At 39.7% G+C, this 17,635-nt stretch overlaps 2 protein-coding genes and 1 long non-coding RNA gene across 3 annotated transcripts in view; 2 read left to right on the top strand and 1 right to left on the bottom strand.

Moving 5' to 3' along the window:
* Positions 1 to 2,140: 2,140 nt before the first annotated feature.
* dynlrb1 (dynein, light chain, roadblock-type 1) lies at positions 2,141 to 8,578 on the top strand. The gene is made up of 4 exons (XM_046075854.1): positions 2,141 to 2,275; positions 2,551 to 2,626; positions 5,937 to 6,104; positions 7,889 to 8,578. Exons 1-4 carry the CDS (start codon positions 2,273 to 2,275, stop codon positions 7,930 to 7,932), a joined length of 291 nt encoding a protein of 96 aa, XP_045931810.1. The 5' UTR covers positions 2,141 to 2,272; the 3' UTR covers positions 7,933 to 8,578.
* A 713-nt stretch (positions 8,579 to 9,291) lies between these two features.
* LOC123987189 overlaps positions 9,292 to 17,635 on the bottom strand; it is an 11,958-nt gene continuing 3,614 nt past the window's right edge. The window contains exons 2-3 of the long non-coding RNA XR_006829061.1: positions 13,469 to 13,548; positions 9,292 to 9,776 (exon numbers count right to left, since the gene is read on the bottom strand). This is a non-coding gene — a long non-coding RNA (uncharacterized LOC123987189). The remainder of the gene's footprint in view (positions 9,777 to 13,468; positions 13,549 to 17,635) is intronic.
* The window catches only part of map1lc3a (microtubule-associated protein 1 light chain 3 alpha), a 15,252-nt gene continuing 7,239 nt past the window's right edge, over positions 9,623 to 17,635 (top strand). Inside the window, exons 1-3 of the mRNA XM_046075853.1 lie at positions 9,623 to 9,799; positions 13,394 to 13,449; positions 17,155 to 17,261. Of these exons, the coding sequence (XP_045931809.1) occupies positions 9,760 to 9,799; positions 13,394 to 13,449; positions 17,155 to 17,261 (203 nt within the window). The 5' untranslated portion in view covers positions 9,623 to 9,759. The remainder of the gene's footprint in view (positions 9,800 to 13,393; positions 13,450 to 17,154; positions 17,262 to 17,635) is intronic.

Genomic DNA, 17,635 nt, shown 5'->3' with positions numbered 1-17,635 from the left:
AAAAATATATTAATTTCCAAGTATATACTCAACAGATCTCTAAAAATATAACATCCTTTGTTGCTACTGTGCTCGACATAATGCAAAAATTCAATTTTATAAAAAAAATAATAATTTAAAATTCCCCCTCTCAGCCCTTGCGAGGTGGTATGTGTCATCTTCAAAGCTCAGGTCCTCTACCAGAGGCCTGGGAGTTTGAGGGTTCTTAGCTGGTTCTAGGACTACACTCTTCTGGAAAGAGACCTCTGATGTTTTACCTGGAATCTGCTGTAGACACTCTCCCAGTTTGGGGGTCACAGCCCCCGGTGCTCCGATCACCACTGGCACCACTGTTGCTCTTACTTTCTACATCTTTTCTAGCTCCTCTTTCAGCCCTTGGTATTTCTCAAGCTTCTCGTGTTCCTTCTTCTTGATGTTGCTGTCGCTTGGGATCGCCACATCTGTCACTGCAGCCTTCTTCTGCTGTTTGTCGATCAGCACGATGTGTGGTTGGTCAGCCATCACCAGTTTGACAGTCTGGATTTTGAAGTCCCACAGGATCTTAGCTCGGTCATTCTCAACTACTTTAGGAGGTGTCTTCCATTTTGACCTTGACTTCCAGCCCATACTCATGGCAGATGTTCCTGTACACTATGACAGCTACCTGGTTATGGCGTTGCAAGTACGCACTTCCTGCCTGCATCTTACACCCTGCTCTTATGTGCTGTACTGTCTCAGGGACATCCTTGCACAGTCTGCACCTGGGGTCCTGCCTGGTGTGGTAGACCCCAGCCTTTATTGATCTTGTACTGAGTGCCTGGTCTTGTGCCGCCATGATTAGTGCTTCTGTGCTGTCCTTCAGTCCAGCCTTTTCCAGCCACTGCTAGGATTTCTGGATATCAGCCACTTCTTCTATTTGTCTGTGGTACATGAAGGTTCTTCGTCTTCCTTGTCCTCACCCTCGAGTTTCTGCTGCCTGAGGTATTCACTAAGCCCTTCATCTTCCTGATGTACTTCTGGATCTTTGTCGTTTCATCCTGTACAGTGGTAAGTTAAGTAAAAGTACAGTAATGAAACATTAGATTATGCTGTGTATCGTATATAATGAACGATGATAAAATCACCCAGGATAAGAACTTTAACTCGAAGGAAAAGCCAAAGAGAGGTGTTTTAACATAATTATTTATTAAAATTACACAAGTATAAAATATATATTTTCTTTCCCCAGTTTCACTTTGAAGGGAACAACTCTGAACTTCCTGTCATGGCTCATCCGTTTGTGTCTCACTTGACGCATCTGCTTGCCGCGCCCACGCTGTTTACATGTAAACCATGCAGTGAAAAATAAATATATAAATAACTATTTCAGTACTTGTTTTATCTTTTAAAATGCACAAACATTTACAAACTGCGGCTTTACAAGATTTCGCATTTGGTCATCTGAGTTTTCTGAGCTTTTAAACAGTTTTATTTTTGATGTGAAATGTTGGTCTGTAATAAATTTACTGTAGGCCCACATAAATCACTTCAAAGTTGTTATTTTCCTTAAATTCAGTCAAGCTAGTCAGCTTTTTGTATCCGGACCAGCTGTATAATTTTAACACGTGTCATTGGAAACCTAGAGCCAAGAGGAGTTAGGACCCACTGACTATTTTATCCCTTTAATAATTGAAGAGGACACAACATTAGAATTTTTCTGTGAGAATGGTTGCATAAAGGAGACATGGCATATTACTCTCTCCCTCTCTCTTTAAATAACAGTGTAGGCCACACATTGCGAAACATTTAAATACATTACAAAAATCAAACAATATATTTGGCTTGAATTTTTTTTGTCTGGATATGATATTAAAACAACATGTAAACATTATTTTATCTAAAACAAAACATGGAAAAGTTCTGTTAAGTGTGCATTTCAATTCTACTTTATTTGAAGAGGAAATTTGTAAACTGTGTAGAAAATCTTCAAAAGGAGAGTAAACGACCATTCGTATCTAGTGGGCAACTATTATAATTCCATTATTCATCCGTGTTTCCTTATTTTTGTAAGTGTTGTCTTTATTGTCCCTCAGAATGTGTTTTTGGAGGTGAAAACTGAGATTGTAAGCAAAGTGACTGCGCTTGCCCGGTGCTATTGCCCAGTTTCCCCACTTTTGTCCTTGGCCGCGAACGCAGCAGTTGACCCGGAAGTTTACCTCAGTTCTTCTCCCAGCAACAAAAGTGAGCTGCTAGCTGTTATTGTGCTGAGCTCGGAGACACATTTCTGACAGATTTTCCTCCTCACATTATCAAAATGGTAGGGTGTTGTGACTTCCCGGCGTGTATTTTCATAAACATGGTCATATCTGCGTTGTGACTGAAAAAAATAGTCGTTTAAACGGGATTTTAATTCATTGCTAACTGTGGCTAGCTCATTTATGCTAGTCGGGCGTTGTCACTTTAGCTCGGTACAGTTCGTTAGCCTTCTGGTAACTTACAAGGTGTTTTGACATTATTGACAGGAGCTAGTATAATGTTCTTTTCTCCTATAGCTACATTAAATGATGCTAATTCATGTTTCCTGCTTTCTAGGCTGAAGTGGAGGAAACTCTGAAGAGGATCCAGGGCCAGAAGGGAGTTCAGGGGATCATCATTGTCAACTCAGAAGGTAAGAACATACCTAACGTTACAGTTATTTCCCCCCTGTCTGTACCATGAAGCAGGATATCAGCTTAGCGAGGTTTAACCCTGAGTTTTAATTACTTCTTACCTGGGTAACTGACGTCATGGCACCTGATTGCTCCGGAGCATGCATTTTTTTTTTTGCAATGACAAACCAGAATCATTGCAGCATCTATTTTTCCACTGTGTACATTCACTTTCCTTCTGGGCCCCGTTTCAGAAAGCAGGTTCAACAAAGTCTGAGTGTAAAGCTGAACTCTGGGTTTACGAACTCTGAGTTTTCCCGTTTCAGAATAAGGAGCTCCGATACTACGATTCACCTTTGGCAACGGGTAAATAAAGGCAGAGCCTCTTTTTTAATCGGGTGGAGCCAGAAATATGAATGCTGCCAACGCGGAGCAGTATAGGCTCTAAAACGCAAGATCGATACGTTAACATTATTACATTTCATACAGCGCTGCTCATTCATTATTTACCAGACTGGAATTTCATTAATGAATGAAAAACAGCTGGATTCTCCTCCAGCCTGTTATTCATTTAAACAGCTACAGGCCTGTTTATTCAGCTGGAACCTGACAGGACTAAATACCAGTGGCAATAACTGAAGATGAAAATATTAATCTAACAGATTCTAATCTGTAGTTTAGGCTCCTCATGGACCTGTGATTGTAAAGCGACAGTCCGACTCAGTTAGGCCTATTAATGATTTTTTGGTAATGTAAAATGTGTCCAGGTTCAAACCGACTGAAGTTTTCTATGTTCCATTAATGAAATCTTGCTCATTTTGTATTTTATGAAATGCTGTCAAAACACATTCAGCAGATAATGAAAAACTCACTTTTAAACTACATTTATTTGTTTCAGCTGCACCACAGTCATCCTCACTCAGAAATATTCACATCATATCCAGCTGATAACTACGACAGGAATGTTCAATCTGTGCGACCACAATATGAAATGTTACCGTTCATTGATCAGTGCTGAAGATAAATTTACGATGTCCAACTCTCTGTCCAGACCTCGATGACAGATTGATCATAAAAGCGTCATGTTCAAGATCACGTTTGGGTAAATAGCCTATTTAACCGTGATTTCGGTGTCTCTAAAGACGTAACTGTGTTCCAGTATGTGCTTTGATATCGACAGTATGAATGAGGAAATGTCAGACAGCCTCTTCAGGATGGGAGGAGTCAGAGAGAAACTCAGCGTTAGTTGAAGTAAACCTCCTCCCGAGCAGGTTAGGTTCACAGCGTTACAGACCTAAAGTTTATCTGATCTCGCTCTCTGAAACCGAAAACCCAGAGTTTTCCTTCATTCAGGCTCAACTTACTCAGTTTTCACTAAACCCGCTTTCTGAAACAGGGCCAAGACTATGTTACGGGTGAAATTAACAGTCGAATGTTACAATCGACTGTATAAATGTCATTGCATATTTTGAACATGTCAAAGAAATTGTAAACTTATTGATCTTACATGGGAAATTCCATATACATAAGTGCAAAAATGCAAAGACTCTCCCCAACTTTACTGGATTCCTATACGAATTTGCAGAATACATTAAAACCCTTAAGCTTATTGACTCTGAAAAATGTACCAGAACTTTGAAATTGTGCAATGAATTTTTTTTGTGGTTTATTTGGCAATGGTCTCATTTAGGCTACTGTTCTGACACAGTTTCATGATGAACAAGTCATCTATGCAAGTTATGTTGAGCACTTTGCTTTTGTTTCTGTATATTTGTTATCAATAAAAAAAAAAAAACCTGCCCAGGAGCAGGTGATGTTTGGTGATCAGAGATCAATACTCTAAAAGCACCGCCTACTGACCAATCAATTCTCTTGGAAAATGACATCACCAAGGTATATGCAGGGTCTTAACAGGTATTAAGTTGATAAATGAATTTAACTATTAAAGGCCCCTTTAAAAAGTCTTAAATGCCTTTTTTTTTTTTTTTAACAAGTTATTGAATTCTGAAGCAATATGTATAATCGACAAGGCATACAACCTTGCACTGGGTTAGTCACTCAATTAATTCGACTCCCATCTGTGGCGATGAGGTCTTAACATTTATGTAACTTCAGGATTCCTGCACCCTGATCACCATCTGTTTTACACTTTCTTTGCTGTGGGTGATGCAGAAATGTTTTTGTAGACAGATATAATCCAACAGAGAGATTGAAGCGCTAAAGCCTTCTACTTGTTGTACTTTAAGATATGACAGTAAGCCTACTCACCGCTTTGAATTGTTTTTATGTTTAATTATATACTGTAAGTTTTATTACATATTGCTCCCAGGTCTCTTTCACACATCCTGTCGCAGCTGTTAAAATAAATGGTTTAATTATTGCTTTTTACGTGAGGCTAATTATTAGAAGAATATAATTATACATTAGAGACTGGTCATGTAGTGCCCCACCTTTTGCTCTTTGGGTTCAGGTAAGGTGAGTTTTCAGTAAATGTTGGGAACTGAAGCTGTGGTTCAGATTGTCTGTTTTCTTTATGAAGTTAATTTAGAACAATATTTGGAAGATTGAACGAGCTAAATTAATCTGATTTTTGAAGTGACAAGTTCTTGAAAGTGAGTTGAAATGACCGGTTCTTCAGTTTATGTTGATACGCCGGCACAGAGCTGCTGCAGCTGAAGGAATAAAATGGTCATAAGAACACATGTAAGCAACACATTAATGTATAATGGAACACACAAATGTGTTAAAGTCAGATCTACTTGTGCCCCAATGACGAGAAGGGATACAAGCCTGGTAATTTACACATTCACACGGTTAGAGATTTGCCAGCTGTGCTTTCTGCATGTGGCAGCTGCAGCGGTCTTGCTTCTTGCCTGGATTATGCGTTTAACCCCTTCATGTTTGTCCACTGTGACTATATTCATTTTACAATTATATGAAGAGGAGCAAATTCTCAAAGTTGACAAAATGGAACCACATAATGTTTTGGGACATAACTTGATTATTTCGGTTTGACTAATAGTTTCATTCTTATTTCCGGTAGTTTTGGAATACAAATAAATAAAAGTCCTTTTAGTGAAATGTATGAAGACTGCATGAAGAAAGTGCAGTAAAAACCTGTAGTGTGCCTGGTGACTTGCGTCTCGACTGAGGACAGGTTATTGTCATCGAAACATTAACAAAAGATCTAAGTCTGTCAGCTGACTTCTTCCCATCTTGACCTTTATTCAGATATTAACCGGGTTACAGAAAAATTAAACTTCCAGTAACAGGTTATGTAACCTGGATGGGAATTCTTTGCACATGTGTAAATGATCCCGTTTACCTCAGGAATCCCCATCAAGACGACCCTGGACAACTCCAGCACAGTGCAGTACGCAGGACTGATCCACCAGCTGGTGATGAAGGCCAGGAGCACCGTACGAGACATCGACCCCCAGAACGACCTCACCTTTCTCCGTGTCCGCTCCAAGAAGAACGAGATCATGATCGCTCCAGGTGAGACGGGAACAAAATCAGGACAAATCCGTCTCCAATGGTAGCGAGACGTTGTAAAATGGAAACTATGAAAAGTAGACTTTTAATGTACATCTTAAAATTTTAAATGACCTTAGCTTGCAGCTCTGAAACAAATTGCATGCACATTGGGGTTCTGCAACTTGCTTGGGAACCTGAGCTACAGCCGCCCCAAAGTTAGAAATAAAATGTTCCCGTGACACAGGATACAGGGCCCAAGTCTTCAAAAATCAAACAAAATATATGTGAAATCTGTCTTTAAGTTATGTCATACTGATGAAATGATCTCCGTTAATGGGAACTCGTTTGTTCTCCATGATGAACTTCTGACTAAACAAGCTCGTTAAAGGATAGGTCCACCTTTTTATACATGTTCATAAATACATTCATCGCTGTAATCAATCCCTCTGTCCACTCTGGCTGTGAAGAGAATCCTTTCCTAAAGCAGTTAAAGTGATGTGGGATAAGAAACAGTTTTTTGGGGGGTTTCTTTTTTAAACTGAAGCCGATATGAATGCTTCAGCATCCTGACTTAGACAAATCTAGCGGGGATCTTACAAAGTTGCTGATTCCTCATCTTGGCTCCAGCGAAACCTTCACGTTTACACAGAAACAAGACTCTGTCCTCCGTCTCTTGGAGTGAAATTGCTTCAGGAAGGGATTGCTTTGCAGCCACTATGGACTGAAGGAAAAGCTACAGCGAACAACACTTTCAGTTTACAAGTGGGCATGTCAGTACTGCATACATCCAACCATCTTCAGAGCAGGAAACAAGATCTTGCAAGAACTTTGCATCAGCGTGCATAGAGTTAGGAGTAGGCTCCTTGCATGGAGCTGCATTGTGGGTTACAAAACATTGTTGTGCTGCCCACCACGTAACACAGAGACGTTAAAAGATATTTGAGTCTGAGACTGTGCCCTGGGAAATCCAGGTCAGGAAATGGCAAAAAAACCAAAACAATCTAGGACTATTCTGTTCAATCCATCCAACCTTTATTGTCCCTTGAGGAGAAGTTTGATTTATAGTAGGGCTAAAAAAACCAAAACAAAACAAACAAACATGCATGCGTGAGACATGGGATACAGCCATTGCAGTGCGTTGCTCGGTGCAGATTTAGGGAATTAGAAAATTTTAATCTGTTGGTTCTGTTTATAGATGTCTGCCAAAGAAAGCGGTTGTATGCCAATTATTTTGCTGGCTACCTTAATGTTAGACAGCATTTGTTTTGCACCTATAAAATCAACTTAACTCAGGCACAACACCAACCTATTATATAGTTGATTACAGTTGGACAAAACTGATAAGAGGCTCACTGCCCCCTTTGTAAACATGACATCTTTATCATTTATAACTTCTATTGCAGTTTACATCAACCTGGAAACAGGCAGGACAGATGCAGCTCATAATGAAGCTTTTCTGAACAGTTTGGGTGTTGACAATCTCAGAATACAGTGAGAATAATCTGAGTTACTATTGTTGATCATTTTAAAACCTTTGTTATTCAGCTGACCCCGTGATTTTTCCAAGTAGGACTGGGTATTGAACTTTATTAATACTATACCACAGTGTTAAATAGAAGTATAGATAAACATTTTTTAATCCCTCAATGTGAGCTATCAAACATCTTTATCAAGTATCTGTACTGGTACTTGTATGGAAAACTTTTTAAATGATACCGAGCCCAATTTGCAACGGAGATCCCAGTCTGTTTTTGTATGTATTGTTGTACTATTTATGGTATAACTTTTTGCCTTTTTCTTCACAGATAAGGACTATTTCCTGATCGTCATCCAGAACCCCTCAGACTGAAAGAATGAGCTTCTGTCCTACTCATTACTCTTCCTTTGTCTTTCATATTTAAACAGCCAAAACATCTTTGTCTTGCTGAATGAAAAGAACCAGTTTACCAGAAGCTTTTTATGCACTTGCTGTACCAGGAAGTTAACGGCAGAATTTGAAGGTGGATGAAATTGAATCTCCCAATGACCAGATGCGTGAACCCTTACAACAGTCACTTACTCTGCAGGCAAATTTATTTCCCCATGTTTTAGCATTCCAGTTCAGTCTCCCCTCTATGCATACTGTATGTCACTGGTGAATTTCTTTTAAAGTAGTAAGCACAGCTAGGTATTTTAGCACATGGTGAGAAGTGCACACCTGCTAAAACACCTGACAGAAGTAGGAAATGTAGAACTGGACCAGTGCATACATGTCTGCACAGTGTACGAGAGAGAGAACCTGCAACGCATCTTTAAGTGGATTTTTTTTTTTTTTTTTCCAGTTCTGTCTGTATGGACGACGATTGTTATTTATTGTTTTGTTGGCAAAATATGTTGCAGTACAGTATTTCACTGGTAAGCGGCGAAGCTACACTACAAACACTTCTCTGCTCTTGCCATGTCAAATCTGATGGTTATTTTTAACAAATTAAAGAAATAAAAAAATCAAAATGGTTTTCAGTTTGTCGTCGTGTACTTTATAAAATTATTAAAGGTGGTTCAGGATGCAGAGCGGGTTGCCTGTTAATCAGAGGGTCGGTGGTTCAATCCTCCAGGCTGCGTGTCGAAGTGTCCTTGGCCAAGATACTGAACCCCGAATTGCCCCTGGCGGCTGTTTCGCCAGTGTATAAATGGTGAATGCAGATGTAGTATAAAAAGACTAGAAAGGTGCTCAACTAATATGGTGCATTTACATTATGCCTGTACTCAAGTTTGGGCGAGGTTAACAAAACATTGATGTTTACTGAATTTGACAATTACACTAAAAAAGGTATTTTCAGAGCTCCATCATAGACAACCAGGACAAGCTATAAACCCAAGATTTAGCTTTATAAATGCAAGGGTTAATAGTATTGGCATAAACCTTGCATAATTTCAAATCAGTACAAAATGACAGCGCTGAATGTCAATTCTAATATTTATAAAGCACATTTCAGAGATTTGCATCTCAATGTGCTGTAAATAAAATCAAATAAAAACCCAACCAAAACACACCAAAAGCATGCAAAATATAATGCAAGCAATTGTGAAAATATGATTTAACTATTATGATTTCTTAAGTGTTTTCTTGCATGTTGTAATCTAGTTTGTGTTTTATTGTCTTCTGAATGCACTTTGTAACATGTTTGTTTTTGAAGAGTGCTCCATAAATAAAGAGATTAGTATTGTGTGTGTGTGTAAAAGATTATAGATTTGAACATAATACTGAAGTACATATATACACACACAGGAGGTATATACAGGCAAGTTTAAAGAAGTGTTTTATAAGTGGTTTCTTAAAAAAAAAAAAAAAAAGAGAGTTTCAGTGTCTCTATATTAAATGTATAAAAGACATTGCCTCATGAGCTGCATTGTCTTCACTGGTAAACCTTGCATTAACGCAGGTTTCGTGTTATTAAAAGTTTATAATAAAGTAGTTCAGGAGATAATTGGCGCACGTCCCCTTTAAATCCCTCGGATGACGTCAGCGCCTCGGCTGCTTGCTTTGTTTGTCCGGAGCTGTTCGGCTTCAGATCCGAAGAGACGCCAACAGACGCTCAGCCGAAACTCTTCCAGTTTGTTTTTGCGGCAGAGTTGCGTTGCAGGCCGTTGTACCGCACATTCACTAGGTCACAACTGTGTAATAACAGCGACAGAGATGCCGTCCGACAGACCCTTCAAACAAAGGAGGACATTTGGTAAGAAAAACCACCGGGGCAGTGTTGATGGTCCGGCTAACGTTAACAGCTGAGCGCACAAGCTAACGTTAGCTGGCCTGCTAGCCGCCTAGCTTACCCTTTCTGTTGACAAGTGTATTTACACGGTGGTGACTTGTTTGTTGTGTTTTTAAGTGTTTAGCAGCAGTTTTTAAAAGTCCGGTTTATATCTCACGTCGGTAGCAACACGGGACAGAAGCTTCTGGGCCTCAAGTTTAGAGATTATTTCATTTTTGGGCAGGTTTTTGGTGCCAATTCAGTGTGAAAAAACAATGTTAATAAGTTAAGTAAAGGCTATGGAAGCTGTAAAGCCAGTGTCGTTTGGCCTGTAGTTTTTATCTCTTATGGCTGCTGATGTTTAGAGGCCATCTGGGTCACTGTCACTTTAGCCTGGCAAGCCTTAAAGCTAGCAAGGCCTGCCATTACCAGGTTTTACACAACTGGACAAGCAACTAGCCTGGCTATATCAGCAGTAAACATTCTGTGTTTGCTCAAAAGGAAAACATGGTGCTGACACATTATCCCAGTACACGTGTTCAGTGATTTATGCTGTAATCTGATACCAAACGACGGCCCCTAAACTGGCTAGGGAGGAGCCCAGACTCCATTACATAATCCTGTCATACAGAGAAATTAGGGATGAGCAACAGTGGAGACAGAAATACTTCATGCGGTGTTGCATTTGGTTATAACCTCCTTATAAAGTTCTCACTGACAAGATACCAGAGTTAGTCAGTAATAATGTTAAACAGCTGGTCTTGTGCTGGACATGTTAATCTGTTTTATTATGTGGTTCACTGCTCTGTCACACTGACACACATTACTGTTGTGTTGTATAACAATAAAATACCCCAACTAGAGTTAACATATGTTAAGTAGTTGTGTACATAGAAATATTTTATAATAACATAATATATTGTATGTTACAGACATAAGAGGAGCTATGCATGAACAAGTATGTAGTAAATGTGTTTGTCAGGAAGACAGACAAGACAAAGAAATTCCTACATAGTGATGTTTTTTGTTTTTTGAGTTAACCCTTACACCTGTGAAACTCATTAAGAGAATAATAATTGGCATAAACCTTGTTTTATACAGTCTATGACATTAGAAGGATTTTCTAAGTGAAGGGCTGCTGGAGGCCCTCATATTAATGCCACACAAACCAAGCATTATATATTGCATGTTACAAGCTTGGGATGCAGGTTTAAGACCTTCAGTCCCTGTTTGTGTCTAAAGTCCCCTTTTTTATGGCATGAATAATGGAGCCAGTCCTGAAAGTTGTATTTCTTTAAGAGGCTAATGCTGAAGAACATTGGGTGGAACATTATTTTGATGCAACGCCAGAGAAGGGAATTAAATCTAAAACAAGACAGTAATATTTAATGATCTAGTTTGTGATAGGTATTGCCTAAACCTAAAGTATATTTAAATAAGTGAGTTTATACGCCAGCAATTAGCCCTGCCCCTCCCCACAGCGGGGGAAGAAAAAAAACACCCCTAGACCTAAACAAAGGAACCATTCACACTCTCCTCAATGCCTTCTGAGCTTTGAACCCTGCCTGTGTTTAAAAAAAATAGCTGAAGTTTTCCTGAAAATAGTGCAGTTGGTTATCCTTAATAGATAGGTCAGTGTTGTAAAATTAAAAGAGCTGAGGTGGCAAAAATAAATAAATAAAAGAGAGGTGATAGTTGCACACAAATTATATGCAAAGTTGTGAAAGATTTAAATTGAGTCCACACAAAGAATGGAAACACTTCATTTGTAACACTTTCCTAAAACATGTTTGCATGAAATTGACACCAAGAAGAAGAGTGTGAACAGTTAAGGTATAGCAAGGGTAAGACACTCAAAAGAAAAGGTTACTGTAATGTAGGGGTGGACTCTTACGATTCCATCCAGAATTAAATTCTGTTTTCAATTAAGAGAAAGAGGGGCACTATATTTTGGCTCTCACTCCAAACCATTGTCCTTTTCCTCCTGCGGAGCAAATTACACCCGACAGTTAAATTAACTGACGTTGATGAAGGTCTTTGACTAACAGAAAAAGAAAGCAGAGGAAGGTGTGTGAGAGAGTACGTAGCTTATTTATTTATATAAATGTAACTGCATTAACTTATTACTGTCTAACTGGCCCCTTCTTACTGAAAATAATTAAATGAAAGTGTCATTTACTGACCAACATCACTGGCTGAATGTTATGTGGAAACAACCAGGTAAGTTAAGAACCTCCCTTCAAGAGGAAGACATCCTCTTGAGGGGAGGGACGCAGAAAATGAAAAATAAGATTAAGAGGGAAAATGAGATTAATGAGACATAACATGTGAAACGATACAAGAAGCATAACACAAACTCCACAATGGGCAACCGAGCAGCAAGGGTAACATAAATTACACCATGGTGGAAGCATGCAATTAAATTAAAAATAGTTATGAGTTAGAAAGATTTAAAAAAAAAAAGCCATAATGAGCTTTAAAAAAAAAAAAGACAAGTTTTTAAAAAGGGATCAGGTTTTAAATTGACTGCAGACATCAGGGGGAAAAAAAATGTCTTAAGAGATTTCCTGAAAGCAGATCCGGAGATGAAAGTGTCTAGTCTGCAGGGCTTTTGAATTGAAACAGACTAATGACAGAGTTATATTCTTTTCCAGACCGGAGTTGGTTTTAAGTTTCGCTTTACTTAAAACAGTCTGCAGGTGATAGGGTACAAAGCATTCAGAAAATGCTTCATGTTTGTCTTCCAAAGCTAATTATAAAGTCATTAAATCCAAAATGTGCCCAAATGCTGCCTTTTTAAAAGATGAACTACAAACGCCGTACATGTCCTGGTGCTGCACTGTAGCCTCACTGTCCAGTTCTGCCTTTAGTATTCTGTCAACTTACAGTTTTCAACTAAAGTTATTACAAAAATCTATTTTTGGCAATTCTGAATTGATACAGAATTGTAGAAGATAAGAGTTGTGATTCCTACGTGTTCTTGGCAGCTGGCAGGGCAGCGTGGACACAAGAGACATTTCTTTTAGCCGCAGGTTCCGCTGTCATTAAAGAGTCCAGCTGTGTCTGGACACGGCTTACTGCCGTTTGAGAGACATTTTTTCATCCCGGTTAGTCAATTCCTGTGGATTTTCTGACAGAAACCAAACCCAGTGCCAGAAATTAATTTGGGCAAACATGCAGGGTCTTAATCAAGAGCCATGGGACACTTTTTTTTTTAAATCTCTCGTTTGTTTTGTTTCTGCCTCCAGGGGAAGAGATTAAAAATGGAGGAAAAGAACAATGACTGCTGTAAGTGGGCTTGGAAAAAAAATGGATTTAAGACTACAAGTAGTGACAAGGTTTTACAAATTTCTCTTAAACAGAGGTCCTAAATTATTCATCCGAGCTTGTTTGTTCTTCATCTTAAAATAGAGATGCTGTATGTTTTAATGACGCTTTCCTCTGGAGATGAATACATTTCTCATTTTGAACTGAAAAGGCCAAAAAACAGTATGAGCACATCACAGCTTTAAATCTGGTAATGACTATTTTGAACGATTCAGCTTGTTGTTTACACATTGTGTGATTTGTTGCCCACAGCTGACCGGTGCAAAGAGGTCCAGCAGATCCGTGATCAGCACCCCAACAAGATCCCCGTAAGATCTGAACACACACCACACTTCATCGCTCTTTAATACGCCACCCTGCCTGTGAAAGATGTCCGTGTGTTCCAGCATTTACAGATGCTCTTGTCCCTGCAGTGTAGAAAGCAGAGGACAGAGTGTGAGAGGCACAAGTATTCACCATACTCACACGGCGGCCATTTCTCTGACATCATATAGTACATATAGTATAGTTCGTAGTGGTATTATCTGTAGCAGAAGTAGTAGTAGATGCAGTAGCGGTATTATCTGTAGTAGCAGTAGTGGCATAGTCTGTAGCACTAGCTTAGTAGCGGCATAGTCTGTAGCAGCGGCATAGTCTGTAGCACTAGCTTAGTAGCGGCATAGTCTGTAGCAGCGGCATAGTCTGTAGCAGTATAGTCTGTAGCAGTATAGTCTGTAGCACTAGCTTAGTAGCGGCATAGTCTGTAGCAGTATAGTCTGTAGCACTAGCTTAGTAGCGGCATAGTCTGTAGCAGTATAGTCTGTAGCAGTAGTAGTATAGTCTGTAGCACTAGCTTAGTAGCGGCATAGTCTGTAGCAGTATAGTCTGTAGCAGTAGTAGTATAGTCTGTAGCACTAGCTTAGTAGTATAGTCTGTAGCAGTATAGTCTGTAGCAGTAGTAGTATAGTCTGTAGCAGCAGCTGTAGCAGTAGAATCTGTAGTATAATCTATAGCAGCAGTATAGTCTGTAGCAGCAGTATAGTCTGTAGCAGCAGTATAGTCTGTAGCAGCAGTATAGTCTGTAGCAGCAGTATAGTCGCGGCATTGTCTGTAGCAGTATAGTCTGTAGCAGTAGTAGTATAGTCTGTAGCACTAGCTTAGTAGTGGCATAGTCTGTAGCAGTATAGTCTGTAGCAGTAGTAGTATAGTCTGTAGCAGCAGCTGTAGCAGTAGAAGCTGTAGTATAATCTATAGCAGCAGTATAGTCTGTAGCACTAGCTTAGTAGCGGCATAGTCTGTAGCAGTATAGTCTGTAGCAGCAGCTGTAGAATCTGTAGTATAATCTATAGCAGCAGTATAGTCTGTAGCAGCAGTATAGTCTGTAGCACTAGCTTAGTAGCGGCATAGTCTGTAGCAGTATAGTCTGTAGCACTAGCTTAGTAGCGGCATAGTCTGTAGCAGTATAGTCTGTAGCACTAGCTTAGTAGCGGCATAGTCTGTAGCAGTATAGTCTGTAGCAGTAGTAGTATAGTCTGTAGCACTAGCTTAGTAGCGGCATAGTCTGTAGCAGTATAGTCTGTAGCAGTAGTAGTATAGTCTGTAGCACTAGCTTAGTAGCGGCATAGTCTGTAGCAGCAGTATAGTCTGTAGCACTAGCTTAGTAGCGGCATAGTCTGTAGCAGCGGCATAGTCTGTAGCACTAGCTTAGTAGCGGCATAGTCTGTAGCAGTATAGTCTGTAGCACTAGCTTAGTAGCGGCATAGTCTGTAGCAGTATAGTCTGTAGCAGTAGTAGTATAGTCTGTAGCACTAGCTTAGTAGTATAGTCTGTAGCAGTAGTAGTATAGTCTGTAGCAGCAGCTGTAGAATCTGTAGTATAATCTATAGCAGCAGTATAGTCTGTAGCACTAGCTTAGTAGCGGCATAGTCTGTAGCAGTATAGTCTGTAGCAGCAGCTGTAGAATCTGTAGTATAATCTATAGCAGCAGTATAGTCTGTAGCAGCAGTATAGTCTGTAGCAGCAGTATAGTCTGTAGCACTAGCTTAGTAGCGGCATAGTCTGTAGCAGTATAGTCTGTAGCACTAGCTTAGTAGCGGCATAGTCTGTAGCAGTATAGTCTGTAGCACTAGCTTAGTAGCGGCATAGTCTGTAGCAGTATAGTCTGTAGCAGTAGTAGTATAGTCTGTAGCAGTAGTAGTATAGTCTGTAGCAGCAGCTGTAGCAGTAGAATCTGTAGTATAATCTATAGCAGCAGTATAGTCTGTAGCAGCAGTATAGTCTGTAGCAGCAGTATAGTCTGTAGCAGCAGTATAGTCTGTAGCAGCAGTATAGTCTGTAGCAGCAGTATAGTCTGTAGCAGTATAGTCTGTAGCAGTATAGTCTGTAGCAGTATAGTCTGTAGCAGTATAGTCTGTAGCAGCAGCTGTAGCAGTAGAATCTGTAGTATAGTCTGTAGCAGCAGTATAGTCTGTAGCAGCAGCTGTAGCAGTAGAATCTGTAGTATAATCTATAGCAGCAGTATAGTCTGTAGCAGCAGTATAGTCTGTAGCACTAGCTTAGTAGCGGCATAGTCTGTAGCAGTATAGTCTGTAGCAGTAGTAGTATAGTCTGTAGCAGCAGTATAGTCTGTAGCAGCAGTATAGTCTGTAGCAGCAGTATAGTCTGTAGCACTAGCTTAGTAGCGGCATAGTCTGTAGCAGTATAGTCTGTAGCACTAGCTTAGTAGCGGCATAGTCTGTAGCAGTATAGTCTGTAGCAGTAGTAGTATAGTCTGTAGCAGCAGTATAGTCTGTAGCAGCAGTATAGTCTGTAGCAGTAGTAGTATAGTCTGTAGCAGCAGTATAGTCTGTAGCAGTAGTAGTATAGTCTGTAGCAGCAGTATAGTCTGTAGCAGTAGTAGTATAGTCTGTAGCAGCAGCTGTAGCAGTAGAATCTGTAGTATAATCTATAGCAGCAGTATAGTCTGTAGCAGCAGTATAGTCTGTAGCACTAGCTTAGTAGCGGCATAGTCTGTAGCAGTATAGTCTGTAGCACTAGCTTAGTAGCGGCATAGTCTGTAGCAGTATAGTCTGTAGCAGTAGTAGTATAGTCTGTAGCACTAGCTTAGTAGCGGCATAGTCTGTAGCAGTATAGTCTGTAGCAGTAGTAGTATAGTCTGTAGCACTAGCTTAGTAGCGGCATAGTCTGTAGCAGTATAGTCTGTAGCAGTAGTAGTATAGTCTGTAGCACTAGCTTAGTAGCGGCATAGTCTGTAGCAGTATAGTCTGTAGCAGTAGTAGTATAGTCTGTAGCACTAGCTTAGTAGTGGCATAGTCTGTAGCAGTATAGTCTGTAGCAGCAGCTGTAGCAGTAGAATCTGTAGTATAATCTATAGTAGCATTTTAGCTTCCACCCCGAGTGTCAGGAAAGTGACCGCCGTGTGAACATTGTTAATAAAAGTAGAGAGCTACACAAAGAGCCATTTGACAAAACTGATTTGGTCTCCAATGTGCCGAGTTTGATGATGCAGTATTAGCCCAGTATTGACCTTGTTAACAACATTCATAAGTTAGTTAAAAACACTTACTGGTAGTATTTGTTTAACTTTTTAATGTGATGGTTTGATTGTACTCATTAGATTTAATATGTAATGAAGTCTGGTTCTCTGTTTCTGTCCAAAGGTAACAAAATCCACCTCCCAGCACTGATTAATGTGTCCCATTTGTTTAGTCAATGTCAACAGTGGTGGAGATTTATTATGTTAAGTTACAGTACTTCATTTCAGTATTTTCATTGTTACTGCTTTATACTTCTACTCCACTACAGTTATTTGATAACTTTAGTTACTGTGCACATTTAGATTGATAATACAAAATATAATCACCAAAGACTTTACGATAAAACGTTATTGATCTCGGGGAAGTGGGGGGGACTCAGCTTCACATTTACCGTAGAGACACTAGAGAGGTATTGATCGAAGTCTATATGAAATGATTACAGCTGATACTATGTGGGCGGCAGACTTACAGTACCTTTGTGTTCTGCGGCTGCTGCAGGTGATCATTGAGCGATACAAGGGAGAGAAGCAGCTGCCCGTTTTGGACAAGACCAAGTTCCTGGTACCTGATCACGTCAACATGAGTGAGCTGGTCAAGATCATCAGGTACACACACGTTATTATATGTTGCTGAACTGAATCCCAGTGTAGGTTAAGAATTCACTGAGATGGCGTGTGTGTATATTTGGAGCTGTCTGTTAGCAAATGTGTTCTACATAAGAGTAACTTTAAGTGGGTGCTTCTGTGTATTTGACAACTTGCTGAGGCTGCAGTTGAAAAGTTTGTTTACGGTCCTCAGCAAAAGAAGCCTTAACTTTCAGCTGTGGAATTATGGGGTAGTAAATAAATAAGATTTTGATCAAACATCAAAATATATGTGGGGGTTGATAGGCAGAAATATAAAGCGTTATTTTGGTGGTGTAGTCAGTCTGCAGTAGATTTATCATCTATTTGGATCTCTTAGTTTAGTTATTATCAGA

This window comes from Micropterus dolomieu, linkage group LG18, assembly GCF_021292245.1.
Source record: "Micropterus dolomieu isolate WLL.071019.BEF.003 ecotype Adirondacks linkage group LG18, ASM2129224v1, whole genome shotgun sequence".
Lineage (NCBI taxonomy): Eukaryota > Metazoa > Chordata > Actinopteri > Centrarchiformes > Centrarchidae > Micropterus > Micropterus dolomieu.
Note: the sequence above shows the minus strand (reverse complement) of the source record. Positions and strands in the feature narration are given on the sequence as shown.